Source organism: Phalacrocorax carbo, chromosome 8 (genome assembly GCF_963921805.1).
Source record: "Phalacrocorax carbo chromosome 8, bPhaCar2.1, whole genome shotgun sequence".
Lineage (NCBI taxonomy): Eukaryota > Metazoa > Chordata > Aves > Suliformes > Phalacrocoracidae > Phalacrocorax > Phalacrocorax carbo.
Genome location: NC_087520.1, coordinates 40,986,645 through 41,000,948, shown reverse-complemented (window position 1 = coordinate 41,000,948; position 14,304 = coordinate 40,986,645). Strand labels below are relative to the sequence as shown.

Here is a 14,304-nt window from a genome sequence, read left to right as displayed (position 1 = left end):
CCAGAGAGCTGGGGGTGTCTTACAGAAAAAAAAGTTGAGGACCTCAACTCAAAATCAACAAAGTCCCTATTCTAATTTTGTTACTTAATTGTTTTTAAACCATCATAACTACAAGGATGGCATACAGGGAGTAAATAAGGAGCCAAGAGCCAGGTGGGAGAGAGCTGGAGCTGCATTTGCTGGCACTGCCGCCAAAAGAAACATTCCTCAACTCATGGCTTTGCTTAGATGTTTCTGAAAGTCCCACTGAATGCTTATTAATTCTGCATTTATAAAGCAACACACAATTACATGCAGCATTTACAGCTTGGGAGGTTAGATGTATACGTCACAGTGCTTTGTGCATTACAGACCATAGAGCAGCTGCTAATTATGAAAGGTATCACGGTAAAACTTCTCCAAACTGACCAAGCTCCTGTAACACGTGCACTCACCATGTTGTGTTTGAGAATCCTCTGTACCACTGGTGTGAACACTTCTATCACAACCATGGACCGTGGGCGCTCTCGGCAGTGCTGTAATGAGCAACAAGTCATTTCGTGAGCTGCTGAAATCAAGAAGATGGGTCTCCTCTGGCTTCACAGCCCATGTATGGGTTACCCCAAGATTAACAAGATCCAAGGGCTAAATTAATCTTTCCTGGGATTAGGGTACTTGTACACCACTCTCTCCTGTGGATTTCTGGCATCTAATAGAAGACTAATGATGGGAGCTCATGAACTACACAAGTTCCTTTCCCTACTGCTTATTCTTCATAAAACCTACTAAAATGTAGTATTTTGGGGACTTCTACACTTTTTGTCAAATTTTATTGAAACTTGCCAAAAGTTTTCAAGGTAAAAGGGTTAGAGACAAAAAGATATGTAGACACAGGCAGCGTGATGGCACAGACCTCTTTTCCTTGGGATCCAGACTAAAAACCTGGAGGTAAATCCTGTGGTGGATCTTGGAGGGTACCAACAAGCCACTCTCCCATCACAGGCTAAAACATACATTCATAATGTATCAGAGTAATTTCGGTTGGGAAGGACCTTTGGAGGACATGTGATCACCCCCCACACACTCAAGGCAGGGTCAGTTTTGAAGATACATTAGCCTCCTCATTAGCCTTGTCCATTTCAGTTCTCAGTATCTCTGAGGAGGAAAAGTCCATAACCTGTTTTCCTTCCTGCAACTATACACAACCCATCCATACATTTAAAGATAATTAGGTGCCCACCTCTGATGGAGACAGAAGGCAAAAAAAAAAAAACCACAAAAAAACCCAGGAATAAAAGTGTCTTGAGTCCGAGGCTAGATATGACCCTACGGCTGGCTTATAAAAATGCAGCAGTCGGGAGTTTCTGAAACCTGACTTAATTTCTGTAGAAGGAAGCTGCTGCTGAATACCTCTGGATGGGAATTATAAGCAGCATCCAAAACATTCGACAAATGTGTACCCAGTCAGCAGTAAGCAAATTTAAGCAGACTTGAAACTGAAACACGAACAGGCCTAGGGGAAAAGTAGTATTTTCAAATCCAGGAAGCTCTGCAATCCAAAGTACTCAGAAGTTTATGGAAAAGATGCAAAATGCAGCACAAGCATAGATTTCCCAGGCAAGAGAATGGGTCCTTATGATCTTCCCACTGCCATTACCCAATTAAATAATACCATTAGGGCTGAGTTGTGCATCACATTACCAACCCATCTGAACACAGCAACTCCAATGATTTTTGCATTAGCTAAATAGAATATGCAGTAGGACATCTCTTGTACCCAGACTGGGGTGTGGGGTGTGGGAGTCTGAAGATTTTAACTCTCACAGAGCCTCAGGACCATACAGTCCTAAAGATGTTGTTCTATTGATCATAATGGTGCTGTTAACTATTCCAATACCACTGGTTGTCGACCAAAAACTGAAATCAGTTTCGGCATGAGGTAAGGAATTAAAGAAAAAAACCCAACCACCCCTTCAAAGAACTACACTCATACACAACTACGAGATTTCAGAAAGCAAAAGCTGTTCTGATACCTTGCAGAAGAATTCACAGAGGTCAGGAGGAGGATGGTTGTTTTCCAGCAAAGGTGCAATTGCCTTTAAAAAGAAAGAAAGAGAGAGAAAAATTCATTTTGAGGACTGCAACTGGAGTAAGCATTTTGCAGGAAAATTGGGGGGGGGGGGGGGGGGCGGGGAGCTCACTTTTAAAAAAGGACAAAAGCATCAATAGAGAAATTAGAGGTGGGCTGTGTGTTTACTTTACACGTAAGCTCAAGCACACCTCTGCTATGAATCCTCTGTAAAATTTTGCTTTTTAACTACATCAGTGTAAATACATAAAATACAGCAAAGGAGTACAATTTCTATAATGGTTTAAATGAAAACAGGAGCAGGCCATTCGTTTTAGGATGTAAAGCAGCAAGGATGAGTCTGGCTTACTCTTTCAGTTATAACATCTCCCCCAGAGAAAAAAACTGAAAAACACCCACACACACACATATCCTTTATAAAAGAGTTTGAGCTCTTTATCTGAGAAGTAACTCGCTAAAAGTAGCATAGCATTGTTCTTACCTTGGAGGACCCTATTCATCAAAATCAAGTATCTAAGTTTGTGAAAGTTGAGATCAACTATTCCTTCTTTGTTGCCACACAAACCAATGTGCTTATGTTTGGTAAATACCTTAGAGGTCACACCTGCCACTGAGGGTGTAGTGAACTTATGTTGTTGTTACTTCCTTTGTGAATTAGAAAATGGTACTAGAACAATGTATTCTCTCTACGTGATTGTGTCTTCAGGCTTTTCCAGTCTTGAGCTAAAGGGATTCCCAGTACCCATTTAAAAGTAAGACTCTAAACACAGCAGCTAGGACATTTTGTATTAAGCAACTGAACACCAGATATTTTATCTGGATAGCATCTGGAGTTATACTAAGGCAGCCTGCTTTAGTTTTGGTCTCCCTCTCATCCCCCTAAGGATCTCAGCCCCGGTGAGTCTGCTTGCAATGACTGTGTCAATAGCCGCTTTCACACACAAACAGATCAAGATTAATGTGAATTTTAACAACGAAGCCCAAGCACACCTGCGGAGATCTGTTTTAGTTACACGTAACAGTTGTGAAGTTTCTGTTCATTATCATGTACCATCCTTCTGCAACTGTTCACTCTTCCTCTGGTGGAGGCTCAGCAACAGTGGACTGACGGAGAATGCGACGCTATTCAGTGAGACTAAAATTTCCTCGCTACACATCCAACACCTGAGCTAAAGATCTTGCTTAAATCCACCTTTTGGAGTGTTTGCTATAGGACCTGCCAAACCACAGGAGCCATGTATTGCAAAATTACCAAGTGTTTATACCTGTCCAGTAACTGTCAGAGGATCACTGCATCAGAGGTGTAACTGGCTGGGTGTCAGCCTAAGAAAAATGAGCTTTATTGTTTCAGCCCAGTCCTTACTGAATGTAGGGAGTAACCACAACAGACGCTCTCAGGCAGGTCACGGCTCTGTCTGTACGGTCAGTGTGGAAGAGCGACACCATGCAAACAGACTGTATTTTCTTTATGTGTGCTGTGGTTAAAAGCAGAAACTTGCTGTCTCGCGTTGCCCAGTTATGGCAGCATGTGCTTCCCCCTCCTTACCGGGAAGGGATCAGTTGTAATATTGATCTGTTCTGGCACCATCTAGACAAGGAAATCTGGTTCCATCTGCATGGCAAATCACTGTGTACTTTTAAGATACTACACAAACACGCAGTTATTAGCAATACTTCCTAAGAATAGCACAGTTTAGCTCTGTAACGGCAGAGAGCTCTGAATGCCCAGAAACTGCTATCTCCCTCAATGGTTTGGGCACAACCTACGGAAGGGCAGGAGTTGAACTGAATAAGCCATCACCCAGAACTGCTGAATAAAGTAGGCTGAAAGGACCTTTGGAGGCCACCTGGTCCAACTTCCCTGCTCACAGCAGGGCCACCTCACATCTTTTATTAAAAAATCCTTCCCTCAAAACAACCAGTTGTAACTGGAGGCCCGAATTACCCTTGGCACTGGAGTAAAATGAAAGCTATAGCAGATCTCAAAAAAAAAAAGTAAATGCCACTTCAGAAACTTATCTCAGTGATAAAATGGTATCTTAAGCAGCAGTTAAACACAATTCACACCTAATGGCAGCTACATGCCACCTTGTCATTTTGCAGAAAGAGTCACAGAGACGTGATATGATCAGGTGGTGGTGAGGTTCTAGATTAGATTGCTGGGAAAATCTCCTGGAAATTGCCAGTGACTGAAATTAAATTACAGTGATGGGGAGGCAAGTTCCACTTCTCTGAGAAATCGTTGAGATTTTACATTTTATTGCAGAAGGAAGAGAGCTGCCATTTGATTCACTCATTTCTATGTCTAAATAAATACAACCTACAGAAAAGAAAAAAGTTGAACAGAATATTTTTATAAATCAAGTAAGCAGGGGGTTAAACAGCAGTGACACATATCCATATCCATACTTAAAATCACTTGCTCACATACCATCAGCAACGGAGACATTCTGTATATGGTAGCATTAGCCCCTCAGGAAACTGCTAAGCTTAAGGGCTTTATAGGGCACATCTGGAAATTATGGGTTTTGTCTATTTAAAGTACGTATATAGATAAGAACATTGCGCTGTGTAGCCTAGTAAGGAGCATTTTGGGAGATGATTAACTGTCAACATGCTGTGCTGTTTCATATAAGTTGACAAGGAAACTTTATGGTTACTCATGAAACAAGGAAAGAGGAATGACAAAACCACACAAAAACCAGTTCAACAAATGTGTTTGATCCTGTCTCAGTTCACCACCATTGGTGGAAATGCTTTCATGTTTGCTATACTTTACTGGGGCAGAGGCAGGCATTAACAGAAGTTTATCAAACAGTTTAGATTTGTCCTCAGATTTTGACAGAAAGATACTCACCACAATAATGCTCTCGTGGTCTTGAGTGGTTAAGTTGTTGTTCTGAAAGAGTTGAGGAGAAGAAATGAGTGAGCGAAGAATACTCTGAGCTGGCACATCAGCACATGCAGTCCTCTTAGCTAAGCTACCACCAGACACAAGCAGAAAGGCTCAAGACTGCAGTTGCTTATTTTCAAAATAAAATGAATCAAATCAAATTCTCTTGAAGAAGGTGGTATACTATCTGCTATGAGGGGTTGTGCAAGCTTCTATTTCTCATTCAGCATCTTCAGATTCAAGCGACCCCAGGCATGAAAACTGAGCATACAAACGCCAGGATGCCAGAAGAGGTCTCAATCAGTTGGAAAATTAAAGCTAGCGATACATTTCTTAAACATGTTTTCTTAAGATAGGCTGTATGTTGCTATGAAAATTAATAAAATTATTATTGTGGTGTTGTATACCATTTGTTGGTAGTAAACTAACTGCTGCAGTTTTCCTGAAATTCCTTTTTCAAACATGGAACCAGTAAAAGCCAATAAATTTACTGGAAACCACCTACGCTACCACCTATGCAAAAGAGTTTGCTTTTGGCTTTCGCAGCAGCATGATGCATTCAGAGGTTGCAAAGTTGTGAGCTGCTAAGATCTTTGCCTACTGCAAGAAAAAAAGCTAGCAACCTTTTTGCTTATCACAAATATTTGCAGATCAGAACTAAGACATGAAAAACCTGCTTGGCATTACTTTTCCTGTCCATGAAAAGTTAACTACTTGAAATAGATGCTATAAAAGGAGGATAGATACCTCTGAAGAAGGAAAATATTTTTCTTTGACAGAACTGGTAATAATAAAATAGCTGCACAATTAATTTATTGGTGTGTATATGTATATAGCTACAAAAATTATCAATCATGCAAACAAAGGCAATGGAATAGAAGTCAAGGGGAGTTTTACCACTGACTTGAAATAAGACATGAATCAGACCCATAATAAATTTGCCATAAATAATCAACAACAACAAAAAAAAGCCTCAGGAGAAATGCGGTTTGTTTTATTTCTAGAAATCTACTTAACATGGGTCAAATTTTCCTTCTCCTCAGCAGGTACAAATTGCACTCAAGTCAGCAGAAGTCACAAGCAGAGTCAAAGGCACAATTTTGACCGTTCACTTAAAATAAAACCCACCGACAAACTTTTAACTGTTTGTCTCTCGTCTAAATGGACCACTGCTGAGGTCATACCTCTGAGAGCAGTTTTGAGACAATCTCCAGTGGTGCTTGGTGAATAGAGTCATCCTGAAGCGGAGATGTCAGCGCCATGTCCACCAGCGTCCTGATCTCCTTCAACACCACCTCCCAGCGGCTGGGGTTACTGAGCACCTTCTTGTACTTGTAAATCTTTTTCTGCAAGAAAAATGAAAGGGCCACACTGACACCACCATAAACCCCTTGAAAAAAAATTGACTGGATATGTGCCTTCTACATGCAACTGTCAAGTGGGCTGCTTTGTATTTTGAGATTTCTTTTTGCTTTCTGTTTGCTGAAAAGCTGTTCTTAAAATATTTAAATGGAAAAGAAAACCTTGTATATCTAAACCAGTTTCTTCTGTGGAAGCAATGAAAAACTGATTCCCTTTTTTTATTTCAAAATAAGTTTTTTAACTCCAGACCATCTTTCTTTCCATCATCTTCACTTGCAAACACCCTATTCCTCTAGCTAATAACAGATACCTGCTTTAATACTGTTTCTTGTTATTACACTGAGACCATCAAAACATCATTCTACAGATACCTTATTCTACATTGCTAATTGGTGAATTCATATTCAGAATCAATTAAAATCAATTTAATCAAAGAGGAAAAATTCCAGTAGACTCACAGGCTTTTTCTTTCTGTCTCGAAGAACCTAAAAAGTCATGTTGTCACCCTCCAGTTGTAACAGAAAATAACCTGTAAAGTCTCCAAGTCTTCCACGCAACAGCATTTCCACTCTCAAGGAAAGCATTCTTGACTGTCTAATCCCATCCGCCCCAGTCCTCTGCGTGCCCCTGCACTCCTTCTTGTCATGCCCAAGCTATTTCATCGATTGCCCTGTCCATAGACCAGCTGGATAAGCAGAAGACAATTCTTACCTCCTCAGCAGCTGTGTTGCCACAAACAACTGGAACAGAGGCTACTTTGTATTATAAATAGTATTATTTAGAGAAAACCCACCCTCCCAAATTCCCAGAGGTGGCTTGACGAAACCATAGAGCTCAAACAACAAGTTTAAAACGCCACTCCCGACAGCAACACAAAGCACGCACTAGAAGCAGGAGAGGCTTGCCAAAGCGGGCAGCGCTGCAGGCAGCTGGCAGGGAAGGAGCTCTGCTGGCTGATGGAGCGCAACCACCAGGACCGCAGCGCTGTGTTTAGTTCACATGCCTTTCCACTCCTCTCTGTGTGCAAATCCGGTCCTCTGGTCAAAGGGATGTCAAGAGTATGGATACATCCTCAGGTTTATTAAACAACACAGGCTGGGTGCTTTCTGTTTACGTGAAAACATCAGTGTTTTGCACTAAAAAAGGATCTTGCGTTCCTCAGCAGCGTTTCCAGGAAAGTCACAAAAACTGCCCATGTCGTGCCGCTTACAGATTCAGCTGCGTGTTTTGGGCTACACATCATCAGTGTAATAAAGGCAGAGAAGTTTGCAAAGGGTCGGTCTGCTTTGTTTTGTTTTGGAGCTTTGCCGCTGCATGGCATTTCCCCCTCCACTCGTGCAGGGCAGCCCCTGCGGGAGCCACCTGAACAGGCTGGCTCTCTGCTTATCAGCCACTTCCTTCCCACTGTGGCAGCAGACCTAATGCTCAACAGAAAACAGTCACCTCTGTACCCTATCCGAAACACAAGAGAAGAGAACAATACAGAAAAATACAGATTTCAGATGCCTTGGGTTTGTCAACGTTGTTAGAGGGGGGAAAAGAGGGTGGCACTGGGCTGACATGTAAAGGCTGATAAAGCAATCCAATTATCTTTTAAATTAAATTCATGCAAATACATACACACGCTGGCAGCAGTTCACACTTTCAGTGCATTTTAAGCCACTGAAAAGCTAAAGGAACAGAAAACCACACGCTGTGGACACTTATCAAATGTGTTTGGGATTTCAAAACTGAGCAAAAAATCTTTGTACTTCTGAGCTCCTTGGGGCAGAGAAGGTCCACAGTGTTTTTAAGCTACCAGCACTACTTCTATCATCAGAGATTTCTTGGACTCTTTAGGAAACTTGAATCATAGTTGCATTTCTCTTACTCATGTAGTGCCCTTTTTTAGGGTATTTTTGTTAGACCCACTTCAGCACTAAATAAAATCTAAACTTCAAAGCCAACCAGCCAGCTTTGTAACTTGAAGCAACTCCTTTCTGACTAATTGAGGACTCTAAGCAAAGCTAGCTCAACAGATACATTTTGCGTTCTGAAATTTATTCCTTGTCCTGTACTATGAAGAAATCAAATTCAAAGCTGGATAAAACGTGGGGATGGTGGGTGCATGAGACCTAGACCACTGGGTTAATGCATCCCCGCCTGCTCTGGGCTGCCCCTTACTCGGAGAAGTTACAACATGATTTTGGAGAGCAGCTCCTTCAGCCTAAGGGACAGCTGCCGACGGAAACCCTCTTGCCCAACAGGACACTGCTCAGACAACCCTACCACAAATATCTTTCTTCTACTGTCAAATCCACTCATGCCTAGGGGGAGGAAGGAACAAGGGAGGTTTATTTTCTCTTTTAGAGATGTCCATTAAAAATTTAAATTCTGATGGATGCTGACGTACAAAACAGAAGAGACAGCAGGAGCTATGCTCCCTGCTATGCAAGGGAGACCTACAAAAGCTGCTGCTCAGACCAGGCACACAGTGAGTCCAAGGGAGCATCAGGGGACAGCTACCTTTCCAGACATGCTGAGACTGCCACAAGCAGAAAATCCAAACTTATCAGTCTCTGCTTCACGTTTTCAGCACAAAGGATTGCACCGCACTGATATACCGAGCTGTAATCTGCAAGCAACATTACAGAAGTCTTGAATAATGGTGGGAAAGCAGCAGAAAATAAATAAATAAATAAAAGAGCCATCCCCAAGAGGGTTGAACTCTGCTATCCTGAACCTTTGCCCATGGTTACGCTGCTGTTTTTCTCAGCAGAATGCTTTTCACCGTTGAGCGCCTTGCTGAAAGCCTCAATTAAAGCCTGAGACCTATCAGTCGGTTACAGAAGCAATTTGCTGTGTATCAGCAAGCACTTAGCCACCACCGAGCCATCTGCTCCAATTCTACCTGCGCTGACTCTGGAGCAAGGAGAAACAATCACTCATGAGCTTAAAAGCAAAACTGCCTGGTAAAGACCCATATCAGCGACAGGCATGTCAACATGTGCAAGGCGTTCACTCCCCCTGGATGTAGGTGTAAAAGATGCCTACGGTTGCTGAAAATATTCACACAACATTCATCATTAATAGATGTACAAGAAAAATACTGGGGTGGGAATACAGTTCTACTGGGATTTATTGCCCTAAATGCAGCAGCTCCTGCGACAATTTATGTGAGTGAAAATAACACATGCCAACTTGGAATTTGACCCTCCTAGTTACTGACCAGCCAGAACCACATGGCTAATGTCATTCCAAAATCTTGCTATGCTGACTTTAAAAGCAAAACCACTGAATTTAATAAGTACCCAGAAGAAGCAGCATGGGGAATAAGTGACACTGACAGGGCATCCTTCATTCTCAAATCACTCTAATTAATTAAGTCTTGCAGAAACCCAAAGACCTAAGTCTCAAACCTCTTTTAGAGGAGGAGGAATTGAAGTCCACATGTGAAAAATTACTTCTCCAATGTTATTAAGCAAGCAAATGTGACAAAAATCTGTAAGCAGTGGCTTTTGCCATCAGTGCTCAAAGGCTCCCGAACACCACTGCGAACAGAAAGTTCAGGAGAGCCTAGGAAACTTTCAGCTTTTTTATGTAACATCTTCATATGTTTTTTCTATCCCATAATGGCCTCACCCTGTAGCCCTTGGTCATACGGTACTTCCTTGGACAAGAATGTTAATACTGATGTAATGACATCTAAGAAATATGGACTCTAATGCACAAAATCGGACAGCATAGAACAACTGCCTTTTTCAGCCCTGGCAAGACCTTTCATGTTAGGAATATCTTAAAGCAGCCGGTGCACTGGATCCAAAAAGGGCAAGATGAAATTAGACTTCTTGATGACCAAATTTCATCCCTGCTTTGCTAGTGGTGGCCAGGAAACGTTCTGTACTCTTGGGAACCTGTTTTCCCGTCAGCAAGTACTGTCTTCATTACATTAAAAAAAAGTTAATTGCCAATCCTAATCCAGAATAGCCTGTTAAATTCTAGCTCTCCGCTCTTCAGCCCTTTATTGCGCAACAGCATGCAACTAATCGCTTCTTTACTGGAGAAGCTAGAGCTACTGCAGGAACGTACGCTGACTTTGAGGGTTGCGTGTGCCAGCAATTGTTTATTTCTTGCTGAGCAACGAGGGCAGTTCCAGCAAAAGGGAAAAGGTCAACCTCCCGCACAGAGGTCCTCCCCAGCTCATTGCAGGGATGGATGAGCCAAACTAGTGTTACAGTTTAACGTTGACAGAGCTTATGTAAAATGGAGGTGCTTCTTGCTAGATGCAAATGTACAGAGAAAAAAAACTACAGCGAGCAGACTCCAGAACTGTTATCTCCACTGCAGCAGAATATTTTGTTAAAACGCTGCGTAACAAGAAACAGGAAGAGTTGCTTGCGATGTTCAACACAGGTGCTTGACTTGTCCTACAAAGCCCAGGAGCTGTACCCTATATTCTTGAGCACCACCTGCTGGCATTTTGTCTATTAACTTGTTACCTTCATGAACACAAAGACAGCATGGCATCCCCAGAACTCAGCTAGGTCCATATTCTGCTTTTAACACGAACACGCATCACTTAGTTCACAGTATTCTGACAAATATATAAGAATAACTTGTTAATAACAGAAGTTTCCCTGATAGCCAGAGACAGGCTTAAATCACCAGGTGGATCTACCAAAAGCCTTCTGAACTAAGTTCCTACCTGCAACATTTACCATTACGAAGAAAAAAAAGCAACTTACCTGAAAAGACTAAGTCTATAAAAAGCCCCATTCCAAGCAAAGGGCTTGGGCCAGGACAAGATTATAGAAACTATTCCAAATCAGGGACTTCAGACTGCTCACGCTTCAGTAATCAAACTCTTTGCGTCGTCCTGAAGGTTTTGCACAGGAAGACTAATGTGCTGCTCTCTAAAATAGCTACCAAACAGCAGCAGAAAACTTTTGCACTCTACCATGTTTTCAGGTCAAGGCATTTCCTGCATTTTTTGTTTTGCTCAGTGCTAAATGCTGAAGTTCATCAACTTCTCTGCTTCGGTTGCTTCTCTGAAGGCAATCGTCTTGGTTGAGGCTCATTTGCCCACAAGCTCCTTGTCACAGGCCAGATAACTGGAGGGAAATGTTATAAGCTAGAGGCTTCCTGATTCTTACTCAGTTATCGTCTAAATAACACTTCATTTTTTGCCAATTCATATAAAAAAGATCCTGATGAAATCGCCATTATTTATTGCACTGAGATTGGCACCCATGAATCTATGCCCTGAATAAATATATCAAGTGACACAGTCTCTGCCCTGAGCAGCTCACGGTCTTGATTAAAAGGCAAGAAGGAGAAACAGAGCAAGAAAACCGAGGTGATTTCCTTGAGGTCATATGGCAAGTCAGCACCAGAGCAGAACTGAGGTCTTCTGATTCTCAGGCCTCCGTGCTAATTGCCAGATCATGGCACCCCATAAGAAAAGCACCCTGACATGCACTGGGGCCATAGCAAGCAAGCTGGATGTTGATACCCTGTTGCTGTGCTTCCCCACCACAACATCCTCCTCCACTCCTTTTTTCAGTCTACATTTGTTCACCTATTTTTTTTCCCCACTGGTGTCTACCACCTTGCTCCAGATCTCAGCTAATCCAGGCAAGATCCCCGAAACACTCAGATCAGTGCCATTTCAAAGCCAACAGAGTTCAATGGGTTCAGCAACTGGTGACGTGGGTTCAGCTGTTACTAATGCACAAGCTGGAACAACCACACAGATACCTCCCAGAGTCGCAGAGCTTGTCCTTTGCTCAGATACCACTGGGACAGTACCACTGCAAAGTAAAAGAATGCTGAAATAAACAAAATTTTAAAAGGACAAAACAGGGACGAAACACATTTCTGCTTGGACCAAGAGAAGTGCAAAGTGGAAGGGGGTCTGAGGGCTCAGAGGGCAGCCTCCTCACTCACCTCCTAGCATGACACTGAGCAGCTGCAACATTAATGCACTGAAGAACTTGCTCCCCAAGCGTATTATATATCTATATATATATAAAGATATATAGAGATCTCTGTCCACCTCCTCTGCACACAGCTGTCACCTGACTGACCATCCTTCTGGGCTTCCGCTCTCTGATGTGCTCAAGACTACTGCAAAGATACCCTTCAGCAACAAGGAGGGATGAGAGGATGGGAAGGGAAGGCTATTTTATCCAAGGAAAAATAGAAAACTAAAAACACTGGGCAAGTAGATCGTAAATTTATAGGCTCCAAAAACTGAAAGCAACTCAAAAATTGTGGTTTCCTCCTAGCCCCCTAAGCAGGGAGGGAAGAGGTTATCTTTGGTAGACCTTCCCACTACCAAGCAGAGAAACTGGGCTTTGTTTTTGCTGGTGTCTTGTCTTTCTCTCAAATCCCTGCATAAGAGCCCTTTGGTCACTGAGATGCAAGAACACAGCTGGCTGATCCAAACCCAGCTCTCCCTTAGCCGTGCATTCAAGATGCCATTTTCCCAGCTAGAAAACGCAAAAGGCTAAATGTGGCTCCAGCTGCACTTTGCATGGGCTAATGTGGTTACTATCGTAATCAGACCTGTCCACAGGGGAGACATTTTTTGGCACAGCCAACATTGATGCATTCCCCGAAACCCTCCATCCCTGCTTCCATTTCCTTTTGGCAAACACTCCCATTCTTCAGGCCCCAGTTCCAGCACCAGCTTTACACTTCAGGTTGGCAAAACATCAGCTTTCATCCTGCACACAGCAACTGCTGTTCCTTATTTTTCATATCAGAGCCAAGCTGGGGTTTGTTTTTAATGTTGCTTTGGCTATGCGGAATTTCACTATGACTGCAGATACGTTTCTAGCAGAAGCACAAGCTTTGCAAAGAGTGTTGGTAGAGACACAGCTGTGATCTTGGGTAGCAAATCCCAAGCAACACCTTCCTAAAAGAAGAAATATTTTTAAATATGTTGTCCATGTGTATTTAGGTGCTTTGTTTTGGGGTTTTTTTTAAGCAAAAGTCACACAACACCTTTTCGTCCTGCTCTTGGGCAGAACAAAAAATTTCAACAACTTCAACACAGTTGAAGAACACAGTTGTCCCACACATACAGGAAAGATCTATCCTAACTGCAGGCTGATGGCGTTTACAAACCCTCCTGTGTTGCTTTAAACTCTTATGCAGAATGAGTGAGAAAAACCTTCACACAGAGGTGGCTGCACTCACGCAATCAGGGCAGGAGCCAGACACCGTGCTTCATCTACAGCACTTTAACAGTCTCTGACTCACCATCAGAGGGAAGGTTTCAAACATGTTTAGGCACAACTACCTCTTCCTCTTGCAGGACCTCACTGCTGCCTGCTGCAGCATTTTTGGCCCTTCTCTCCAGAGCAGCAAATGCTCAACACGGGCACTGTCTGGACGTTGGGATCTCAGTGTTCTGGCACAACCCACAGTTTCCAGAGGGGTACGAGTCTGACATGCTCCTATATTTGAGATTATGCAGTATGCACTGGAGTCAGCAAAATCATGTTCCATTTGAAAAAAAAAAAAAAAGAAGAGCAGACTACTAGATGAAAAGCAGGAATACGTGTACCATATACACTCCACACTTTCCAAAACCTTCAGTGGACCAACTGCATTGCAGTGCACAGGGAGGGGAGGAGGGGGAAGATGGTATTAAATAAATAAACTATTGCAGACACTGTGTGACTGTGGAGTTTAGCGTGCATCAAACAGAAAGCAGAAGACAAAGCACTGTGACATAACCACCACTTAGGTGCGGTCCTTGCTGTGTGCTTCTCTGTGCAGAGACCCTACCATTGCTGACTGCATTACAGAATGCCTCTGACACCAAGCTGAACTGATCCAGGTTCCTAATACCTTCACATTCACACACTTTATATTCCACACGTGATGGCTGTGTCTGTGGAACCTAGTCCTTGACATCCACCAGCTCTCTGCCTGCGGTGGGAATAAATGACTTTACCACTGCAGAGAAGAGATAGTGCATAGGAAAAAAAGG

The 14,304-nt window shown here is 42.7% G+C and overlaps 1 protein-coding gene across 5 annotated transcripts in view; it reads right to left on the bottom strand.

The window, feature by feature from the left end:
- The window catches only part of CMIP (c-Maf inducing protein), a 138,061-nt gene that overhangs the window by 31,087 nt on the left and 92,670 nt on the right, over positions 1–14,304 (bottom strand). For all 5 annotated transcript variants that reach the window (XM_064459646.1, XM_064459648.1, XM_064459649.1 and 2 more), the window contains exons 4-7: positions 6,146–6,307; positions 4,926–4,967; positions 2,013–2,075; positions 435–515 (exon numbers count right to left, since the gene is read on the bottom strand). In XM_064459646.1, the coding sequence (XP_064315716.1) occupies positions 435–515; positions 2,013–2,075; positions 4,926–4,967; positions 6,146–6,307 (348 nt within the window). The remainder of the gene's footprint in view (positions 1–434; positions 516–2,012; positions 2,076–4,925; positions 4,968–6,145; positions 6,308–14,304) is intronic.